Source organism: Cucurbita maxima, unplaced genomic scaffold (genome assembly GCF_002738345.1).
Source record: "Cucurbita maxima cultivar Rimu unplaced genomic scaffold, Cmax_1.0 Cma_Scf00011, whole genome shotgun sequence".
Lineage (NCBI taxonomy): Eukaryota > Viridiplantae > Streptophyta > Magnoliopsida > Cucurbitales > Cucurbitaceae > Cucurbita > Cucurbita maxima.
The window spans coordinates 2,607,125-2,622,783 of record NW_019272027.1 but is presented as its reverse complement, the minus strand read 5'-3'; the positions used below and the strand labels follow the sequence as shown (position 1 = coordinate 2,622,783).

At 36.4% G+C, this 15,659-nt stretch overlaps 3 protein-coding genes across 4 annotated transcripts; 1 reads left to right on the top strand and 2 right to left on the bottom strand.

Annotated features, from left to right (window-relative positions):
* Window positions 1–2,559: 2,559 nt before the first annotated feature.
* On the bottom strand, window positions 2,560–4,026 carry LOC111486702 (cinnamoyl-CoA reductase-like SNL6). Of its 2 annotated transcripts, XM_023133932.1 has the most exons (5): window positions 3,690–4,026; window positions 3,411–3,611; window positions 2,920–3,242; window positions 2,686–2,827; window positions 2,560–2,649 (listed from the first exon to the last, which is right to left on the bottom strand). In XM_023133932.1, exons 1-4 carry the CDS (start codon window positions 3,969–3,971, stop codon window positions 2,734–2,736), a joined length of 900 nt encoding a protein of 299 aa, XP_022989700.1. In that variant the 5' UTR covers window positions 3,972–4,026; the 3' UTR covers window positions 2,560–2,649; window positions 2,686–2,733. The 2 variants fall into 2 exon arrangements, with proteins under 2 accessions (XP_022989700.1, XP_022989699.1); XM_023133931.1 differs by having other exon boundaries at window positions 2,560–2,827.
* Window positions 4,027–8,382: 4,356 nt separating this feature from the next.
* Window positions 8,383–10,663, top strand: LOC111486659 (7-deoxyloganetin glucosyltransferase-like). The gene is made up of 2 exons (XM_023133868.1): window positions 8,383–8,919; window positions 9,577–10,663. The coding sequence occupies exons 1-2, from the start codon at window positions 8,412–8,414 to the stop codon at window positions 10,521–10,523; spliced, it is 1,455 nt and encodes a 484-aa protein (XP_022989636.1). The 5' UTR covers window positions 8,383–8,411; the 3' UTR covers window positions 10,524–10,663.
* Window positions 10,664–13,588: 2,925 nt separating this feature from the next.
* On the bottom strand, window positions 13,589–15,656 carry LOC111486684 (polygalacturonase-like). Its single transcript, XM_023133901.1, has 3 exons — window positions 15,225–15,656; window positions 14,368–14,657; window positions 13,589–14,266 (listed from the first exon to the last, which is right to left on the bottom strand). The coding sequence occupies exons 1-3, from the start codon at window positions 15,651–15,653 to the stop codon at window positions 13,819–13,821; spliced, it is 1,167 nt and encodes a 388-aa protein (XP_022989669.1). The 5' UTR covers window positions 15,654–15,656; the 3' UTR covers window positions 13,589–13,818.
* Window positions 15,657–15,659: the final 3 nt, after the last annotated feature.

Below are 15,659 nucleotides of genomic sequence, written 5' to 3'. Positions count from 1 at the left end.
AGCTTCATTATTACTTTGTATATGGATGATCCGCTCGATCATCACTTGTAGAGTTTGAAAATTTGCTAGCCAGCCAAAAAGCGATGGCTAAGCAATGAAAGTCGTCACGCTGAAGGGTGACGAAGAAGTGCAGGTGGATACAAAAATGCTGGCAAAAGAAGAAGTCATCCTGCATAAGCTTCGAGAGATTAGAAGAACGACAACAAAAGTTCTCAAATGAAGAGATTTGAAAGTATTTGCTACAATTGCAGAAAAAATGTCACTAAGTCCAAGGATTTGGATAATTGATTCAAGATACTCAAACCCAAACACCTTTGCCAGTAACATAGATCAATAAGATTGTTAACTTTAGTTTCGAGTCCACGTGTAAAACTGATCCTAAGGATTTGAAGATTATCAAAGAGAGTGGACAAATTAGAGGAGAGGTGACTTCAAGCTACGTGGATAACAAGTATTCAAGCAAACTCCATAAAAAAAAAAAAAAAAAAACACTTCCTTTTCATGATGGTAAGCAAGAGGTTGAGGTCATTCTCACAAGTGATGATATTATTGATAAGTTTGATGATCTAGAGACAAATGATACTAACACTTACCAGTTGAATGATATAAGCATTAAAACCTTAACCGGTAGATGAATTATGTTAGATGGATGAAATAGGGTATGTGGAGTTGTAGATTTAGAGTGGAAGTGTTGTGATCCAACAATTGGAAGATGTTACACCGCAAGAGATATAGGTTTGATGAAATATCTTCATGGTGCTCCTCGAACAAGAAAGTCTTGACAGACTCAAACAACATAGAAGAAGTTCTACCATAGAAGATGGGAGAGCAAACTACACACATTTGGTCAAGGGTTAATGTACTTGAAGATCCAAGTGATACTTATGTTCTTGAGCAAGAAGTGACTCAACCAAGTAAACTCAATTAAAAAAAAAAAAAAAATCAAAACAACTTAGATGGTCAAAAGAATTTGAAAGTCAAATCCTAAGTTCGTTAATGCAACTATTATAAAGGACGAATGACCAACGTGATATGATGAATGAGGACCAGTGTTGAGGAAGTGAATTCAGTGAAAACAAACTAGTACCTCACAACTTAGATGATCGAAAAGAATTCAAAGGCCAAATTCTAAGTATGCCAATGCAACTATCATAAAAGACGGATGACCAACGTGGTATGGTGAATGTGAACTAGTAGAGATGAGTGTTAAAGTATCATAATTAGCTCAATAGGGTCAAGTTCAATAATTGTGTGAGTTCATTGTCTAGATATTTCGTCACAAGTTATTCCAAGCGAAGCAACACGTAGTAGTATTTTACAAACTGTCTTCTAACTTCTTTTTCATTGGTTTTAAGAAAAGTGTGAATGTTTTCCATAAAGTGTGTTCAACAACATGATATCATAGTCATACCCTTATCTTAACTTAATCATATCAATATAATTCTCAAGTGTCGAACAAAAAGGTTGTGAGTCTCAAAAGTACAGTCAGAGTGACTCAAGTATTGAATAAAGGGCGTACTTCATTCGAAGACTTTCGAGAAGAGTTGAGCCTCAATTAAGGGAAGGTTGTTGAAAGGCTCGCTTTATGGTGTGCTTTGTTCGAGAGGAGAATTGTTGAGGCTTGTTAAAGTCCCACATTGTCTAATAAGAGAAAAATCACGAGGATATACAGAAGGAATACTATCTTCATTAGTACGAGATCTTTTAAACAAACCAAAAGTAAAAATCATGAGAGTCTATACTCAAAAGATAGACAATATCATACGAATGTTGAAAGCGGTTCCTAACAATAAGAAAATTGGCACACACTTTCCTAAGGCATCTAATAGACTTGCTTTTTCTCACCGGCCATATTTAGTTAGCAAGTAGAAATCTCTCTTCCACTTCTCGTCCCATTTTCCTTTTAAATAAAGATTCCACATCTGTGTAGGTTAAATGGACGTCTCTGGCCACAATGTGGTTGCTTCTTTAAAACTATTGAAAATAGATTTAAAAATTTGTATCCCGTAGTAATTTGTGAGAATCCCACATTGGTTGGGGAGGAGCGAAACATTCTTTATAAGGGTGTGGAAACCTTTTCCTAGTAGAAGCATTTTAAAGAATTGAGGAAAAGCCCGACAGAAAGTCCAAAGAGAACAATATATGCTTGCAATGGGCTTAGGCCGTTACAAATGGTATCAGAGCCAAACACCAGACTATATGCCAACGAGGAGGCTCTTCCCCGAAGAGAGTAGACACGAGCCGATGTGCCAGTAAGGACGGTTCCCCGAAGGGAGTAGACACGAGCCGATGTGCCAGTAAGGACGGTTTCCCGAAGAGAGTAGACACGAGCTGATGTGCCAGTAAGGACGGTTCCCCGAAGGGAGTAGACATGAGCCGATGTGCCAGTAAGGACGTTGCCCAGAAGGGGGGTGGATTACACGAGCTGATGACATGAGCCGATGTGCCACTAAGGACGTTGGCCCCGAAGGGGGGTGGATTGTGAGAATCCCACATTGGTTGGAGAAGAGAACGAAACACCCTTTATAAGGGTATGAAAACTTTTCTGTAGAAGACACGTTTTAAGACAATATCTGCTAGCGATGAGCCTGGACCATTACATAATCTATACATACACCATCGAGACACTTTTCTCATATCTCTCATATATCACTTGGATTAATCTCTTAGGAGACTAATATAATACACATTTTTATTTTATTTTTTAAAAATAAAATTGAACTATCCTTCAATCTATTTGCTTTCTCCCTTAAAATTCATCAACAATTTGTTCAGCTTCTTGTTGCTTATTCTCTGTGGAATCTCCCTCGTAAATTGCTGCTCTTCTCTGTAAATCAACATAATTAAAAAAATAAAAAAATAAATAAGAAATAATAAGAAAAAATGGAAAAACTAAAAAAAAAAAAAAAAGGCACTAACCCTGGGGGCAAAGACGTCAATTTGCGGGCGAGATCAGCTGCATCATCATTAGTGTTGATGGCGTGGTTGAAACAGATGTACCGACCGTACGATGAGAGATCTTGGAACACACGAATGTGGGCCTCCACCAAGTAGTTCAAATCAACGGTCACAAATAATCCACTTTCATACATCTCCGCCGCTCCTTTTAAATACGGATTATCAATGGTCAAATCGGGGCCCACCAACAGCCCTGCGTTGACCGATACCATGTTGACTCCTCTGTCCCTAGCTAATGCCCATGCAGTCTTCTCTGCTAGCGTCTTTGACAGCCCATGCCACAGCTGTTCAATGATTCAGGGGCATAGTTGTAATTTAATTACTTCAATTCACATATTTTTCTCTATAGTTTAAATTTTTTTAATTTGGTATTTATGTTAAATTTCACAAATCATCTATTTTTTATTTTATAAACAATTTTGACATAATTTATTAGGGAGGAACATTAATACCTTAAATTTGCGGCAAAAGTGAACATCACTCCAAAATCTCTCGTCTAAATGAGAGACAGATGTGGAATTACTATCTTGCCCCCAAATAACAGCAGCGACAGAAGATGTAAAGACAACCTTATCAATAGTGTTAGTTTGAGCACAAGCCTCCAACACATTATGTGCCGCTCTCACCTCCATCTCTCCTATTACCATCATTTCCTTCAATATTTTGACCATAATTTTCATCAATATTTTTAGGACGTCTATACAAATATAAACAAGAAGAACTAAACTTACATCGTCATCAAAGGTGGATTGGTGTCGAGGAGGATCAAACGTGTAAAACAATCCACAACACCCTCTCAACGCATCAACTATGCTATGGTAATCAAACGGGTCAGAGTGGAAGATCTTGAGGCTCTTATTGTCATATCCATTGAACATGAACTCGCTGATATTCGAGTGAATAGCGACATGGACGGTGAACTTGAGACGGAGGAGACGGTCAACAAGCGCGATGCCGAGAGGGGTCGAAGCATCCATAACACACACAACATTGTTGGGTGATGAAGGAGCCATGGCAATATGTAATACCCAAATGTAGGAATGAGATGTTGATATGGAAAGAGGAATGTATATAAATAGAGAGAAAATGGCATTAAAAATTAGGGCATGGGGATGAGTAGTTGGTTGGAAGAGAGGTGGTGATTGGTTGGAGACTAAAGTAAATGAAAATAAGATTCAATTAATGAGTAAAGGAAAGAGATGGTTACGTGGCAAAACCCACTAGTGTTTAAACTCAATTGGTTCACGCCAAAATATTTTATTTTTTTTAAATTTTGTCTAATAATTTTTTAAATATTTAATTATATAATTAATAATTTAATAGATCTTTAATTATTTAATTTTTTTAGGGGCATTAAAAAAATGAAATGACTCGAAAACCTCGATCAACTTTAAGTTTGGTTAGGTTAGGAACTTAGTTGGGTTCAATTAAGTTCAAATTTTTCAAAATATATATTCATATTGAAGTATAAATATAGATTAAATATTTAAAAATTAGTAAATAAATGTCTATTGAATAAATTATTGAATAACACAAACCAAATGGACACGACAAAAATTAGTTAGGTTAGTTGGGTTTGGTTGGTTATTTAAGGTTAAAAACATTTAAGTCTCATAATAATTGGATTGGATCTAAAAAATGTCTCAATTAACTCTAAACACACGAACTCCTAACCATAGTTGACAGTTATTTTTTTTTTAAAAAAAAAATATTAATGATAAAAAATAAAGAAGAGTAAAGGGTCAAAATTATCGCCATTGATGAGGTCACTCGTGACTTGGAAGGTGCAGCCACATCAACCAACTTCCAACTACTTCCATGAAATAGATAATTAATTTTTCCAAATTTTATTGCTTTTATTTATAAAAAAAAAAAATAGATAAATTATCGTCATAGGACATTAGACAACTGGTAGGCGCGTTTGGCTGTCATCTCATCGTGATCTGGCATGCAAATTAGAAAGCCACGTGGACTCTTCACGGTGGACCCTGTCAATACCTTACACGTGTACCTTTTGTATTTATAACTTCTTCTTAACCTAGTCCTTTTGAATCCTTCTTCTACGTGGCTACTTTCTTGAATGTTCATGAGTCGTGATTCCCACACCAAATTGACTAGAACTAAACCAAACTAGATCGGTAAAGTTATTCGAATAGGTTACAATGTCGAGGATTCTATGTTGAAAAGATGAGGAAATAACGGTGCATAGAAATAAATAGCTTCGTCCAGTTTCTACGGTAGTAGTTTATACAAAATGTCTTTGTAATATCTTCTTGATTAATAAATAAAAGTATGGAGTGTTTTCCAAAAGAGTTGGGCTCAAAACCTACTCGTGAATAAGATTAGTTGCTAAGATGTATCATTAGTTGCTAAATTAGTTGACAAAGACGTATTAACCGTCAATTCTACTGCTCGATGTAAGGCAAGATTAGTCGCCAAGACATATCATCTGGTTGACGGATTTAACTTTTCTAGATTTAGTCTCATTTTTCTATATGGGCATTTAAAAGGAGAAAGTGTAATGTAGAGATGTTTATTTAACTTGTAGGGCCAAAGTTTTAATAGAGACCTGCACTTTTCGATCTACCGTCTCTTGGAGCGGAGGGTTAGACAGGTAGTATGGGCATGCTGACTAGCCAATGAAGTCTTGCTTTTTTCTTTGTGTGATGTCCAAATGGAGAGATAGGGAATCCTTGTTTAAGCAATAAATGGAGGGAGCAGAGAGAAAATTTTCTTATTAGTTAAATTAGGATGAGACGAAGATTACATTTCCTATCTCCAATCTGACCCTGACCCGTCTTACTCCACTTTGGATACCGCCTCACCTCGGACTTCTCTATGTGTGTGTCGTTTTCACCATAAATCTTTCTTACCTCATGCTTGTTTGTTGTATAAAAATCTTTAGGGTCTTAAATGGGCTCCTTAAGTTGCTGGCTCATCACTATTGGTACAACTAGTTGATCTTTATGCTTATGCCCCTCTATTTAACGATGCAGCACTTTATCAACCGTTGGGATCGTCAGTTCATGCATCGGCCACAACTTAAGTTGTTCATGCATCGGCCACAACTTAAGGGGAACTTAAGGCCCGTTCATATATTTTGTCCAATTTTGTGACTTTGTTGGACCTTAGGCAAGGTTCGTTTTGCTAACCAAACACAACTCACAAAGAATTCAAGTTTATTTAACCATATACTTTGCTGATGTGTGCATGTTGTAATCTGCAACTTCAGCTGACTTGCCTCTATTCTAGGCCAAGTTATGTGGCTCGACCTTCCCTCTACTCTAGGCCAAAGTCTCTCACAAGCAATTTTTCTTTAGAGTTGGGCTACTTGATCGATCCACTTACTTGTATTATGTCAATATTAGGGTTTAGGGTTTAGGGTTTAGGGTTTAGGGTTCCCAACAATATAACCCATGTATCGTAATGTCATTCAATGTCTCGAGACAGCTAGACCATCTTGACTTGCTCGGACATGTCTATAAAAAATTGACTCACGTGTCGATCATATCTACGAGACATCTTGAATATTCATACATTCAAGTTCTATCGAGACATAAACCCTCCCGTGTCCATGCCATGTCATTTATGGACTTCGTACCCGATAACAAGTGTATATATCAACCTCCAACAAATGGGTTGAGCGCAATGTCGACACACTCGTGCCATCTAACACTGTCCTTGGAAGACCCATTTAAAAGAAAAATGTCTGATACACTTTTCTCATAACGGTTGCTCAAGCAAGACATACGTAGGTGCCATATGGTAGCTTGTTTATGCCATAGAGCCCAAGGGTAGTGGAGAGCTGATACCATCCTTTCTGGTATAGTATATTTTGAAGCATTTCTAGTTTTTCTAGAGTAAACATGAATTTGGCGATCAATCATGCAATCCCGTGGAGTGTCCGTCGAGTGTTCGATTGACACCAAATTTTGTGAGTTTTCATCTTTCATATAAAGAACCCACAACCCAAGACTACCCAATCTTAATGATAAAGATTTGATTGTTATTTGTTCGATTTTGGATGGGTTGAATTTTTGGAAAACTAAAAATTTGGGGTGATTCATGAGTTAACATTTTTTTTAGATCAACACGAACCACCGGGAAAAAAAAAGGGTCACAATCCAACCTTATCTCACCCTACTTTTAAGATTATTATGAAAATCAAGAATATTTGACATTTATAATGAATGTTAGTGATGCACTGTGACTTGAGAATGTTAAATATGTTAGTTTTATGAGATTTTAGTTACTAAGGTAACATGTACGTGGATAAATAAAATGTTTAAAATAATTTTTTTAAAAAGAACAATTTGACCATGCAACACTACTCGACCCACAAATAAAGGATTTAATTGGAAACTACGTTCAAATTGCTAGTTTCATTGTCAATTTCAATGAGTGGTTTTGGAGTTAAATGCATATGGTTGTAAGGTACAAATTTGTCATAATTTGCAATTAAACACTAGAAAAACACTTAAAGATTGACATGACTTTTCACCCTTCGATGAACGTGCGTGTTCCGATCAAAAATGTCCTCTAAAGGTAGCATGATGTTGACTCTTCACTCCTCTTGAGAAGTCATGAGCAATATTGTAACACATGCATATATCATAATGTGGGCAAGCGTTGAAAGAGGATGAACATACATTTTATATTCATCTCTAACACTCTCTTGAACGTGTTTCTCTTTAAATTGTGGGTATATGTTTAGATTACATGGTTTTTTTTTTTTGATAAATCTTTCCTACCTACCAAGCTTGTTTGTTGCATAAAAGTCTTAAGGGTCTTAAATAGACTCCTCTAACCTAGTACGTAACTCATTGAAATTGACTATCATTTCGTCAGTAAGAATACTTTTATTTAATATCTATCTTCTTAAACCGATTCATTCATCGTTATTATCATGAACATTCAAATATGAAAGGGTAAGATTCCATTTAATAACTATTTGAGTTTTTGTTTTTCAAAAATTATTTTCATTTTCGCATCATTGAAAAAAAATAAAAACCAAAAAATTATGAAAGTACTTTAAAAGTTATCAAATTCATACGTCAATTAAAGAGGAGGAAGTTGTGAAAATCTCTCCCTACCAAATATGTTTTATAATCGTGGGTCACGACAATGCGTAACAGGTTAAATCGGATAATATGTGTTAGTAGTGGGCTTGAGCAACAAATGGTGTCAGAGCCAGATACCAAACAGTGTGTCAGCGAGAACATTGACTCTTAAAAGGTGTAGATTGTGAGATCTCACATTGATTGAGGAGAGAAACGTAACATTTCTTATAAGAGTGTGGAAACCTATCCCTAGCAAACGTGTTTTAAAGCTATAAGGTTACGACTACACGCAATGGACCAAAACCGATAACATCTGTTATTACATAAAGAATCAACCAAACGTGGCTATAAATATGACGCAAGTGTTGGGGCATTTGTTAAGAGAAAAACCATATGATGGTGAGTGATAAGCCTCATGCTGTGTGCGTCCCACATCCATCTCTAAGTCATGTTAAGGCAATGCTAAGTGTTGCAAAGCTTCTCCACCAGAGAGGCTTTTTCATAACATTTGTCATCACAGACTATGTTTATAAGCGCATAATCAAGTCAAGAGGCCCCAATTCTCTCGATGGCATTCTTAACTTTCAGTTCAAAACCATTGCCGATGGTATTATGTCGGAGGATACTGATATTGAGGCAGCACAGGACTTGGCCTCTATTTGTATTGCCATTTCTAACCACTTCTTATCTCCATTTCGTAGCCTACTTTCTCAACTCAATCATGAGCCTACACCGCCAGTTAGTTGTATTGTTAGTGATGGTTGTATGTCGTCGTTCACTATTAAAGCTGCCATGGAATTTAACGTTCCTATTGCACAGTTGTGGCCTATTAGTCCTTGCAGCTTGCTTGGTTGTATGCACTTTGATGAACTTGTCAAGCGAGGGGTAACTCCATTTCAAGGTATCAAACAATTTTTTTTAATAAAGTTCCTTAATGGCAAGAATGACAAGAATATACTATACATGTTGTTAGGATTTATAGAACGTTTAATTATATTTTTAAACTTTTTAGTATTAATTTATGGTGTAATACTTCTCGGATTTGGAATCGATTTAATACCTTATCATCTCTACATCTCCTGTGACATGATCATGTTACTTATTTATTACTCCTAAGAGTGAATATTATCTCCATAGACAAATACAAATCATTTCAACATGTTTTGTCCTTACTTATATGTTTTTTAAGAAAATTTTTAAGTGGTCACCAAATGTAGAATTAACACATTTAATAATGGATTTCTTATGATTCAGTCATAAAAAAGGAAGACGTAGGATTAACACACTTAATAATGGATTTCTTATGATTCAGTCATAATAAAGGAAGGTCTTGTTGGTATACGTAGTGACCTTAAGTCTTTTACGCTTTTCTTGGCTACATTAGGATGTGGTGTTAGTTCGTGCATGTACCACTCTTTTACTCAAGTCGTTTTGGAACGATTCAATTAGGAGTTTAGAAATGATTTTTTTTTTATTTATGATCTTGATCATTAGGGTAATTTATTTCAAAACTTTCTATTGAGTTGATTCCTTATCGTTTTTGGATTGATATATGCAGATGAGAGCTATTTAAGCAATGGCTATCTCAATACTACTATTGATTGGATTTCCGGAATGAAAAATATAAAACTTAAGTATCTACCAAGTTTGATAAGAACAACGGATCCAAATAATATCATTTTGAATTTTTTGGTCGAGCAAACAAAGTGGACTCGAAAAGCTTCTGCTATTATATTGAACACTTTTGATGCACTAGATCATGAAGTTTTGGATGCCCTTTCTTCAATGCTTCCTCCAATTTATACTATTGGTCCACTTCACTTACTTTCAAGGCAAATCAAGGACCAAAGTTTAGAAGCAATAGCTACAAATTTTTGGGAAGAGAATCATGAGTGCGTCACATGGCTTGATTCCAAGGAGCCCAACTCAGTGATTTACGTAAATTTTGGAAGCATGACTATAATGACACTTAACCAAATCACTGAGTTTGCATGGGGACTTGCAAACAGCAAAAAACCTTTTTTATGGATCATAAGGCCTGATCTTGTCAAGAGCGATTCACCCATTTTATCCCATGATTTTGTTGAAGAAACAAAGGGAATTGGGATGGTAGCTAGCTGGTGTGCTCAAGAGGAGGTTCTAAAGCACCCATCAATAAAAGGGTTTTTAACTCATAATGGATGGAATTCAACCCTTGAAAGCATATGTGTTGGAGTGCCAATGATCTCATGGCCATACTTTGGCGATCAACCAACAACTTGTCTATATTGTTGTGAAAAATGGGGCATTGCATTGGAAATAGATAATGATGTGAAGAGAGATGGAGTTGAGAGTTGTATCAAAGAGCTAATGGAAGGAAAGAAAGGCGAAGACATGAAAGCCGAAGTCATGGAGTTGAAAAGCAAAGCTGAGGAATCATGCAGACATGGAGGCTCTTCTTACCTTAACTTGGACACGCTAATAACTGACGTTTTATTATCGAAATGTTATCGTGAAGTGAAGTAGTCGTAGTCTTCCCTTGAATGTTGTTTTTTTTAGTATTTAATGATTTAGGTTTTGTAATCAATAACCGTTTGAGTTCCTACTTAGTTTACTAATTCGGTAAGAAATACCATTAAATCTTAATAATATTGTGTTATTATGTAGATAGATGAGCCTACAAACTAGGTTGATAAGATGCATCATATTGTGTATGATTAAGGTGAGAAGTATTTCTCAAGTAAACATAAGGTAACAACTGTTATATCGTAAAGCTACAACCTTCAAAGCTATGATATTATTCGTTGTGCTCAAATACCACAACCAAATTATTGTAGCGGAATGTACAACTAAAAAAGCATCCATTTTATGAGCAAGGCTGCTTGGGTTGTGAAGCATCCATTTTATGAATTTTCTTGAATGGAAGAATCGGTCATATTTGATCATCGAAACACCAAGTGTTTCGACGACTCACTAAAACAAGTTAATTCTCTTTTACTCTCATGTAATTTTGTAAAGCTCAACGATCAGTAGGTTTTAGGGTTGATCCAGTTGACATTGTCCAGAAACGCAATGGAAGCTCAAAGATCGATAACGTCTAAGGTTGATCTAGTTTACACGTCCAAAAAATGCAGTGGAAGCTCAAGGATCCGTAGACTCTAGGTTTAATCCAGTTGACATTGTCCAAAAACGAAATGGAAGCTCAAAAATCGATAATGTCTAAAGTTGATCTAGTTTACCCGTCAAAAAAATGCAATGGAAGCTCAAGGACCCATAGACTCTATTATTCTTTACCATTTATCTCATCTCATTTTTATTATTTTCTTTTTAAAATTTAATTGGTTTCTTCTCATATATTTTTCTTACTTTCCTTCAAGTACTTAAATCAAAATTAGTGGAGCCAAGTATTTAAAGTAAATAACATATAGTTTATAAGTTGAATTATATAAAATTAAAGTTCATGCTTAATTCAAACGTAGGGGTGTACATGGTCAGGGTCGGGTTGGGTTGAGGGACTTTTTTGAACCAACCCAAAAGTTCGAGTTGGTTGGATTGATAACCCAACTCAACTCGAAAATTTTCACAACCCAACCCCTTATTTTCAGGTTGGATTCAGGTTGTTCCAAACTAAGAAGAGATAAGAAGTGGAGAAAAAAACTAGGGCCGACCGAAGAAGTCCAACAAGAAACACAGAGTGTAGAAGTCCGACGGATATAGAACGAAAAGCCGAGCGGAGAGACAGTCGGCACGACTTCAACAAAGTCGAGTGGAGAAATGGGAGCAAAGAAGAGAATCGGACGGAGAAATAAAGAGGTGACCAGCAAGCTAGATCGACATCCGATATGAAGACATCAACGGAGAAAATGAACGTCGTGAGATGAGAACGATGAAGATTAACACACTGAGATAAATGGAGAGAGAGAAAGTCTGCACCTTTGACAAGAGAGAGAAAATCTGTACCTCTAAGAAGAGAGACGATTACAAATAATTAACAGTGGTAGAGTCAGACAAGATTGGCGGGCTGCGTGGGCTTCGGCCTTTTGTATGGTTTTCGGGTTGGGTCGAGTTGTCTTAATAATTTAAAATTTGAACTCGAACCCATCTCAAATCGGATCGAATTCCAAAAAATGAACCCAACTTGTATTTGAAGTCCTTTTAAACCCAACCAAACCTTTATAATTCGGTTTAGGTCGGATTGGCAGATTGGGTTTTCAGATTTAAATTTGAAATTTACCCAACACAAATTTACTTCTACTAAAATTTTCTTAAAAACAAAACTAGCAACAATTATTTGAAAAACAACAATCCCAAATCAAGCATAAACCCAAGTCCTCCCATGTCAACGAGCTGACTTATATCATAAATATGTTAGAAGAAAGTAAAGAGTTCAAGTCCACCGCTAGCAGATATTGTCTTTTTTTTTCTCCTTTAAACTTCCTCTCAAGGTTTTTAAAACTCATTTATTATGAGAGATTTTCTCACCGTTATAAAGAATGTTTTGTTCCCTCTCCAAATGGAGTTTTATTCTCCATATTCTTATGCATATATTTGGCCTCGAGCTTATTCCATAGTTCTTTTGCCGTGGTCACCTTCATAAATGGATACTTCTATCCTTGCCAAGACAAGATCAAATAATTCCACAAGTTTGTCGATTAAATTTCCTACCTTTTGCATCTGTCATGTATTCAGGCATCGCACCTTCGAGAGAAACATCAAGATCTTGCATGGCCAACAAATCACTAACTTTGTCTTACCAAACATCAAAATTATTGATCCATCAAAATTTTCTACTTTGAGATTAGAGCTCAAAATTCTTGATCCACGCCATGATTTAGTACTAGATGAGTCTACCATTTGTAACAAGTTTCTCCTCCAAATGAATAATCCGAATGAAAGTAGAAAACACAATTCTTGAAAAAATAGATTTCCAAGAAATTAAGCACGCTTGCAATGAGAAACTTGTCTTTAATAAGTGATGGTGAGTGTGAGCTGGTCTCGTGGTCGATGAAGTTAAATCTTTCATAATACTCCAAATACCACAATCAAAATGCTCTAATATCAATTGTTGTGCAAAAATGGAAGCAATATCAATCACAATCACACCCCCACAAACAAAAATTAAACAAAGAGACATAAAGATTTACATGGTTCAGAGACAAGAAATTCTCCTACATCCATGGGTGACAACTCAAATAATCAAATTGTTTATAAAGTGTATATCTCACACTCTCACACTACAAAGTCTCTCAAAGAGAGTTTCTCTCATATGTCACTCAAGAGATACTAAATGACACTCAAACTCAATACTCTCAACCATCCTAGACAACCTTTTATATAGGGATGATTCATGTATCAAAAATATAATATGAACCATCAAGGATTTTGAACTTAAACGAGAGTAATAACCAAAATAAATAAGATTATTAATCAAAATGGTTATAAACTAAATGAAAGTTAAAAGACAATACATCTTCATGACAATTTACGCCCGCTAGAGATTTATATTTAATAAAGATCGATATAATATTACAAGCATAATTACTCCTAATTTCCACTTAATCAAGCTTTCCAAACTGTATAATCTCTTGTGGTGATTGTCTCAATGATTGCATTGATGATTATCAATCATTAGTTAATAGACAATACAACATCACAAGCCCCAATCTCTAACAATAAACTGTCACCGTACATCATTCACACCCTATAAACAAGCAACGTCATGAATACTTAATCTTCTACTCTAATCAAATAAAAATCGAATCTTAAACCATTTAATACTTAATATTTACTTATTCATGGCGAGACGATCCAAATTTCTTTGCTACAAGCAGCTCCGAGGCATCAACATGGCATTAGCGGATCGACGAACGTTCTTGCATGACGACATGGCTGCTTTGTTCTTATAAAGAAGCTTTATGTTTTGTAGCTTTATTTCTCTGCATGGATTTGTAACACTGCAATCGAAATTCACACCTTCTGGGGTTGCTGATGTTCCTCGAATATTTCGGTACATAACTTTGCTGATTTGTATGCCCGAACTCTGTCTAGGACAACCTTTGTTATCAGGACAGTAATTTTGATCGATTACGATTGGATTTTTGGCATTGTTCATGATAATGTTATCGAAGAGGATGTTCCTGACAAAGCCTTTGCTTGGTCTAGCCCATGTTTTTATCCTTATGCCATTGTCGGACCCTGTGAATATTGAGTCCTTTAAGGTTATGTTTTGAACTCCATCTTCGTTGAGCTCCTTGCCCAAGCTTCCAATGCTGTTCCAAAGAAATGTTTGGTTTTTTTTTACGCTTAGAATTCAGAATAGAAGCCTCCAAGAGAAAGAGCCTCAAGTCAAAATTAAGCAAAGTTTATTTACCTTACGCCATGGCCTGGTCCACATTTGAGATTAGTCATGAACAAATTATAAGTTCCTGCACCGATTGATACACAATCGTCTCCTGTTTGTAGCGTACTGCTAGTGATTGTAACATCCATAGAAGTTTGAACGTGAATTCCATCTGTGTTGGGGCTTTGGTCTGGCGCTATTGCCTTCACATTTTGAACAAGCACCTTCTTGCAGGCATTGATTACAAGATGAGTTTGTCGGCTATTGATCGACGTTAATCCATTGATCACGATGTTGTTTGCCCAATTGAATGTCATCGACTGTATTACGTACAACATTTTAGTAACACGCTTATTTTTAGCTAAATTAATAAAAAAAACGCTTTACTTTAGGCTTTCCCAAAAGGCACCATGCCATTGTGGAGAGTCATGATTCCTAACATGGTATCAGAGTCATGCTCTTAACTTAGCCATGTCAATAGAATCCTCTCAAAGAAAGAAGTTGTGAGCCTTGAAGATGTAGTCAAAAGTGACTCAAGTGTCGAACAAAATGTGTACTTTGTGCGAGAACTCTAGAGAAAGAGTCGAGTCTCGATTAAGAGAAGACTGCTCGAGAGTTCCATAGGCCTCAAGGGAGGCTCTACAGTGTACTTTGTTCAAAGGGAAGATTGTTGAGAATTGTTGGGAGAAGTCCCCCTTGGCTAATTTAGAGAATGATCATGGGTTTATAAATAAGGAATACATCTCCGTTGGTATGAGACATTTTGGGAAGCCCAAAACAAAGCCATAAGAGTTTATGCTATCATTGTAGAGAGCCGTGATTTCTAACATCACTAGATGAAAAAGAAAAAAAACAAAAACCAACATGGTATAAGAGTTATAACATACCGGAGCTCCAACGGGGCAACTCTTCCCAGATCTCTTGCACGCCCAATAACTCGCACCCCGCGCATCAAGAGTACCGCCGACGACAAAGACTTTGTTAACTTTAGAGAACAAAATCCAAGAATCCGAATTTCCAAGGCCACGATAATCCGAGGGAGCCACAAGCGTGCCATCTATTCGGAATGTGATTTGGTTCTTACAAGGACCTCTGAACACAATGCCTTTAAGTAAGAACCTTCCCTTAGGAACATATATGGAAGAAGGTGCAGCCGAGTTACAAGCAGACGCCCAAGCCTTGAGAAAAGGGGCAGTGGACACCGTTCGGCCATCAGGCTTAGCTCCAAAACTGACAACATTATAGCTAAGAGCACTCAATGGTGGTGGGAAGAAGATGATAATTATAAAGAGAAGGGAAAAGGGAAAGTTGGTCATTTTGTT

Bases quoted from the DNA above. Each gene is read 5' to 3' on its own strand.
- LOC111486702 (XM_023133931.1), bottom strand. From the start codon at position 3,971: ATGGCTCCTTCATCACCCAACAATGTTGTGTGTGTTATGGATGCTTCG. The intron at 3,612-3,689 runs GTAAGTTTAGTT...AAAATATTGAAG, and splicing joins AATCCACCTTTGATGACGAT to GAAATGATGGTAATAGGAGA. The intron at 3,243-3,410 runs GTATTAATGTTC...ATCATTGAACAG, and splicing joins ACTTTTGCCGCAAATTTAAG to CTGTGGCATGGGCTGTCAAA.
- LOC111486659 (XM_023133868.1), top strand. From the start codon at position 8,412: ATGATGGTGAGTGATAAGCCTCATGCTGTGTGCGTCCCACATCCATCT. The intron at 8,920-9,576 runs GTATCAAACAAT...TGATATATGCAG, and splicing joins AGGGGTAACTCCATTTCAAG to ATGAGAGCTATTTAAGCAAT.
- LOC111486684 (XM_023133901.1), bottom strand. From the start codon at position 15,653: ATGACCAACTTTCCCTTTTCCCTTCTCTTTATAATTATCATCTTCTTC. The intron at 14,658-15,224 runs GTATGTTATAAC...TACGTAATACAG, and splicing joins GTTGCCCCGTTGGAGCTCCG to TCGATGACATTCAATTGGGC. The intron at 14,267-14,367 runs GTAAATAAACTT...TCTTTGGAACAG, and splicing joins GGACCAGGCCATGGCGTAAG to CATTGGAAGCTTGGGCAAGG.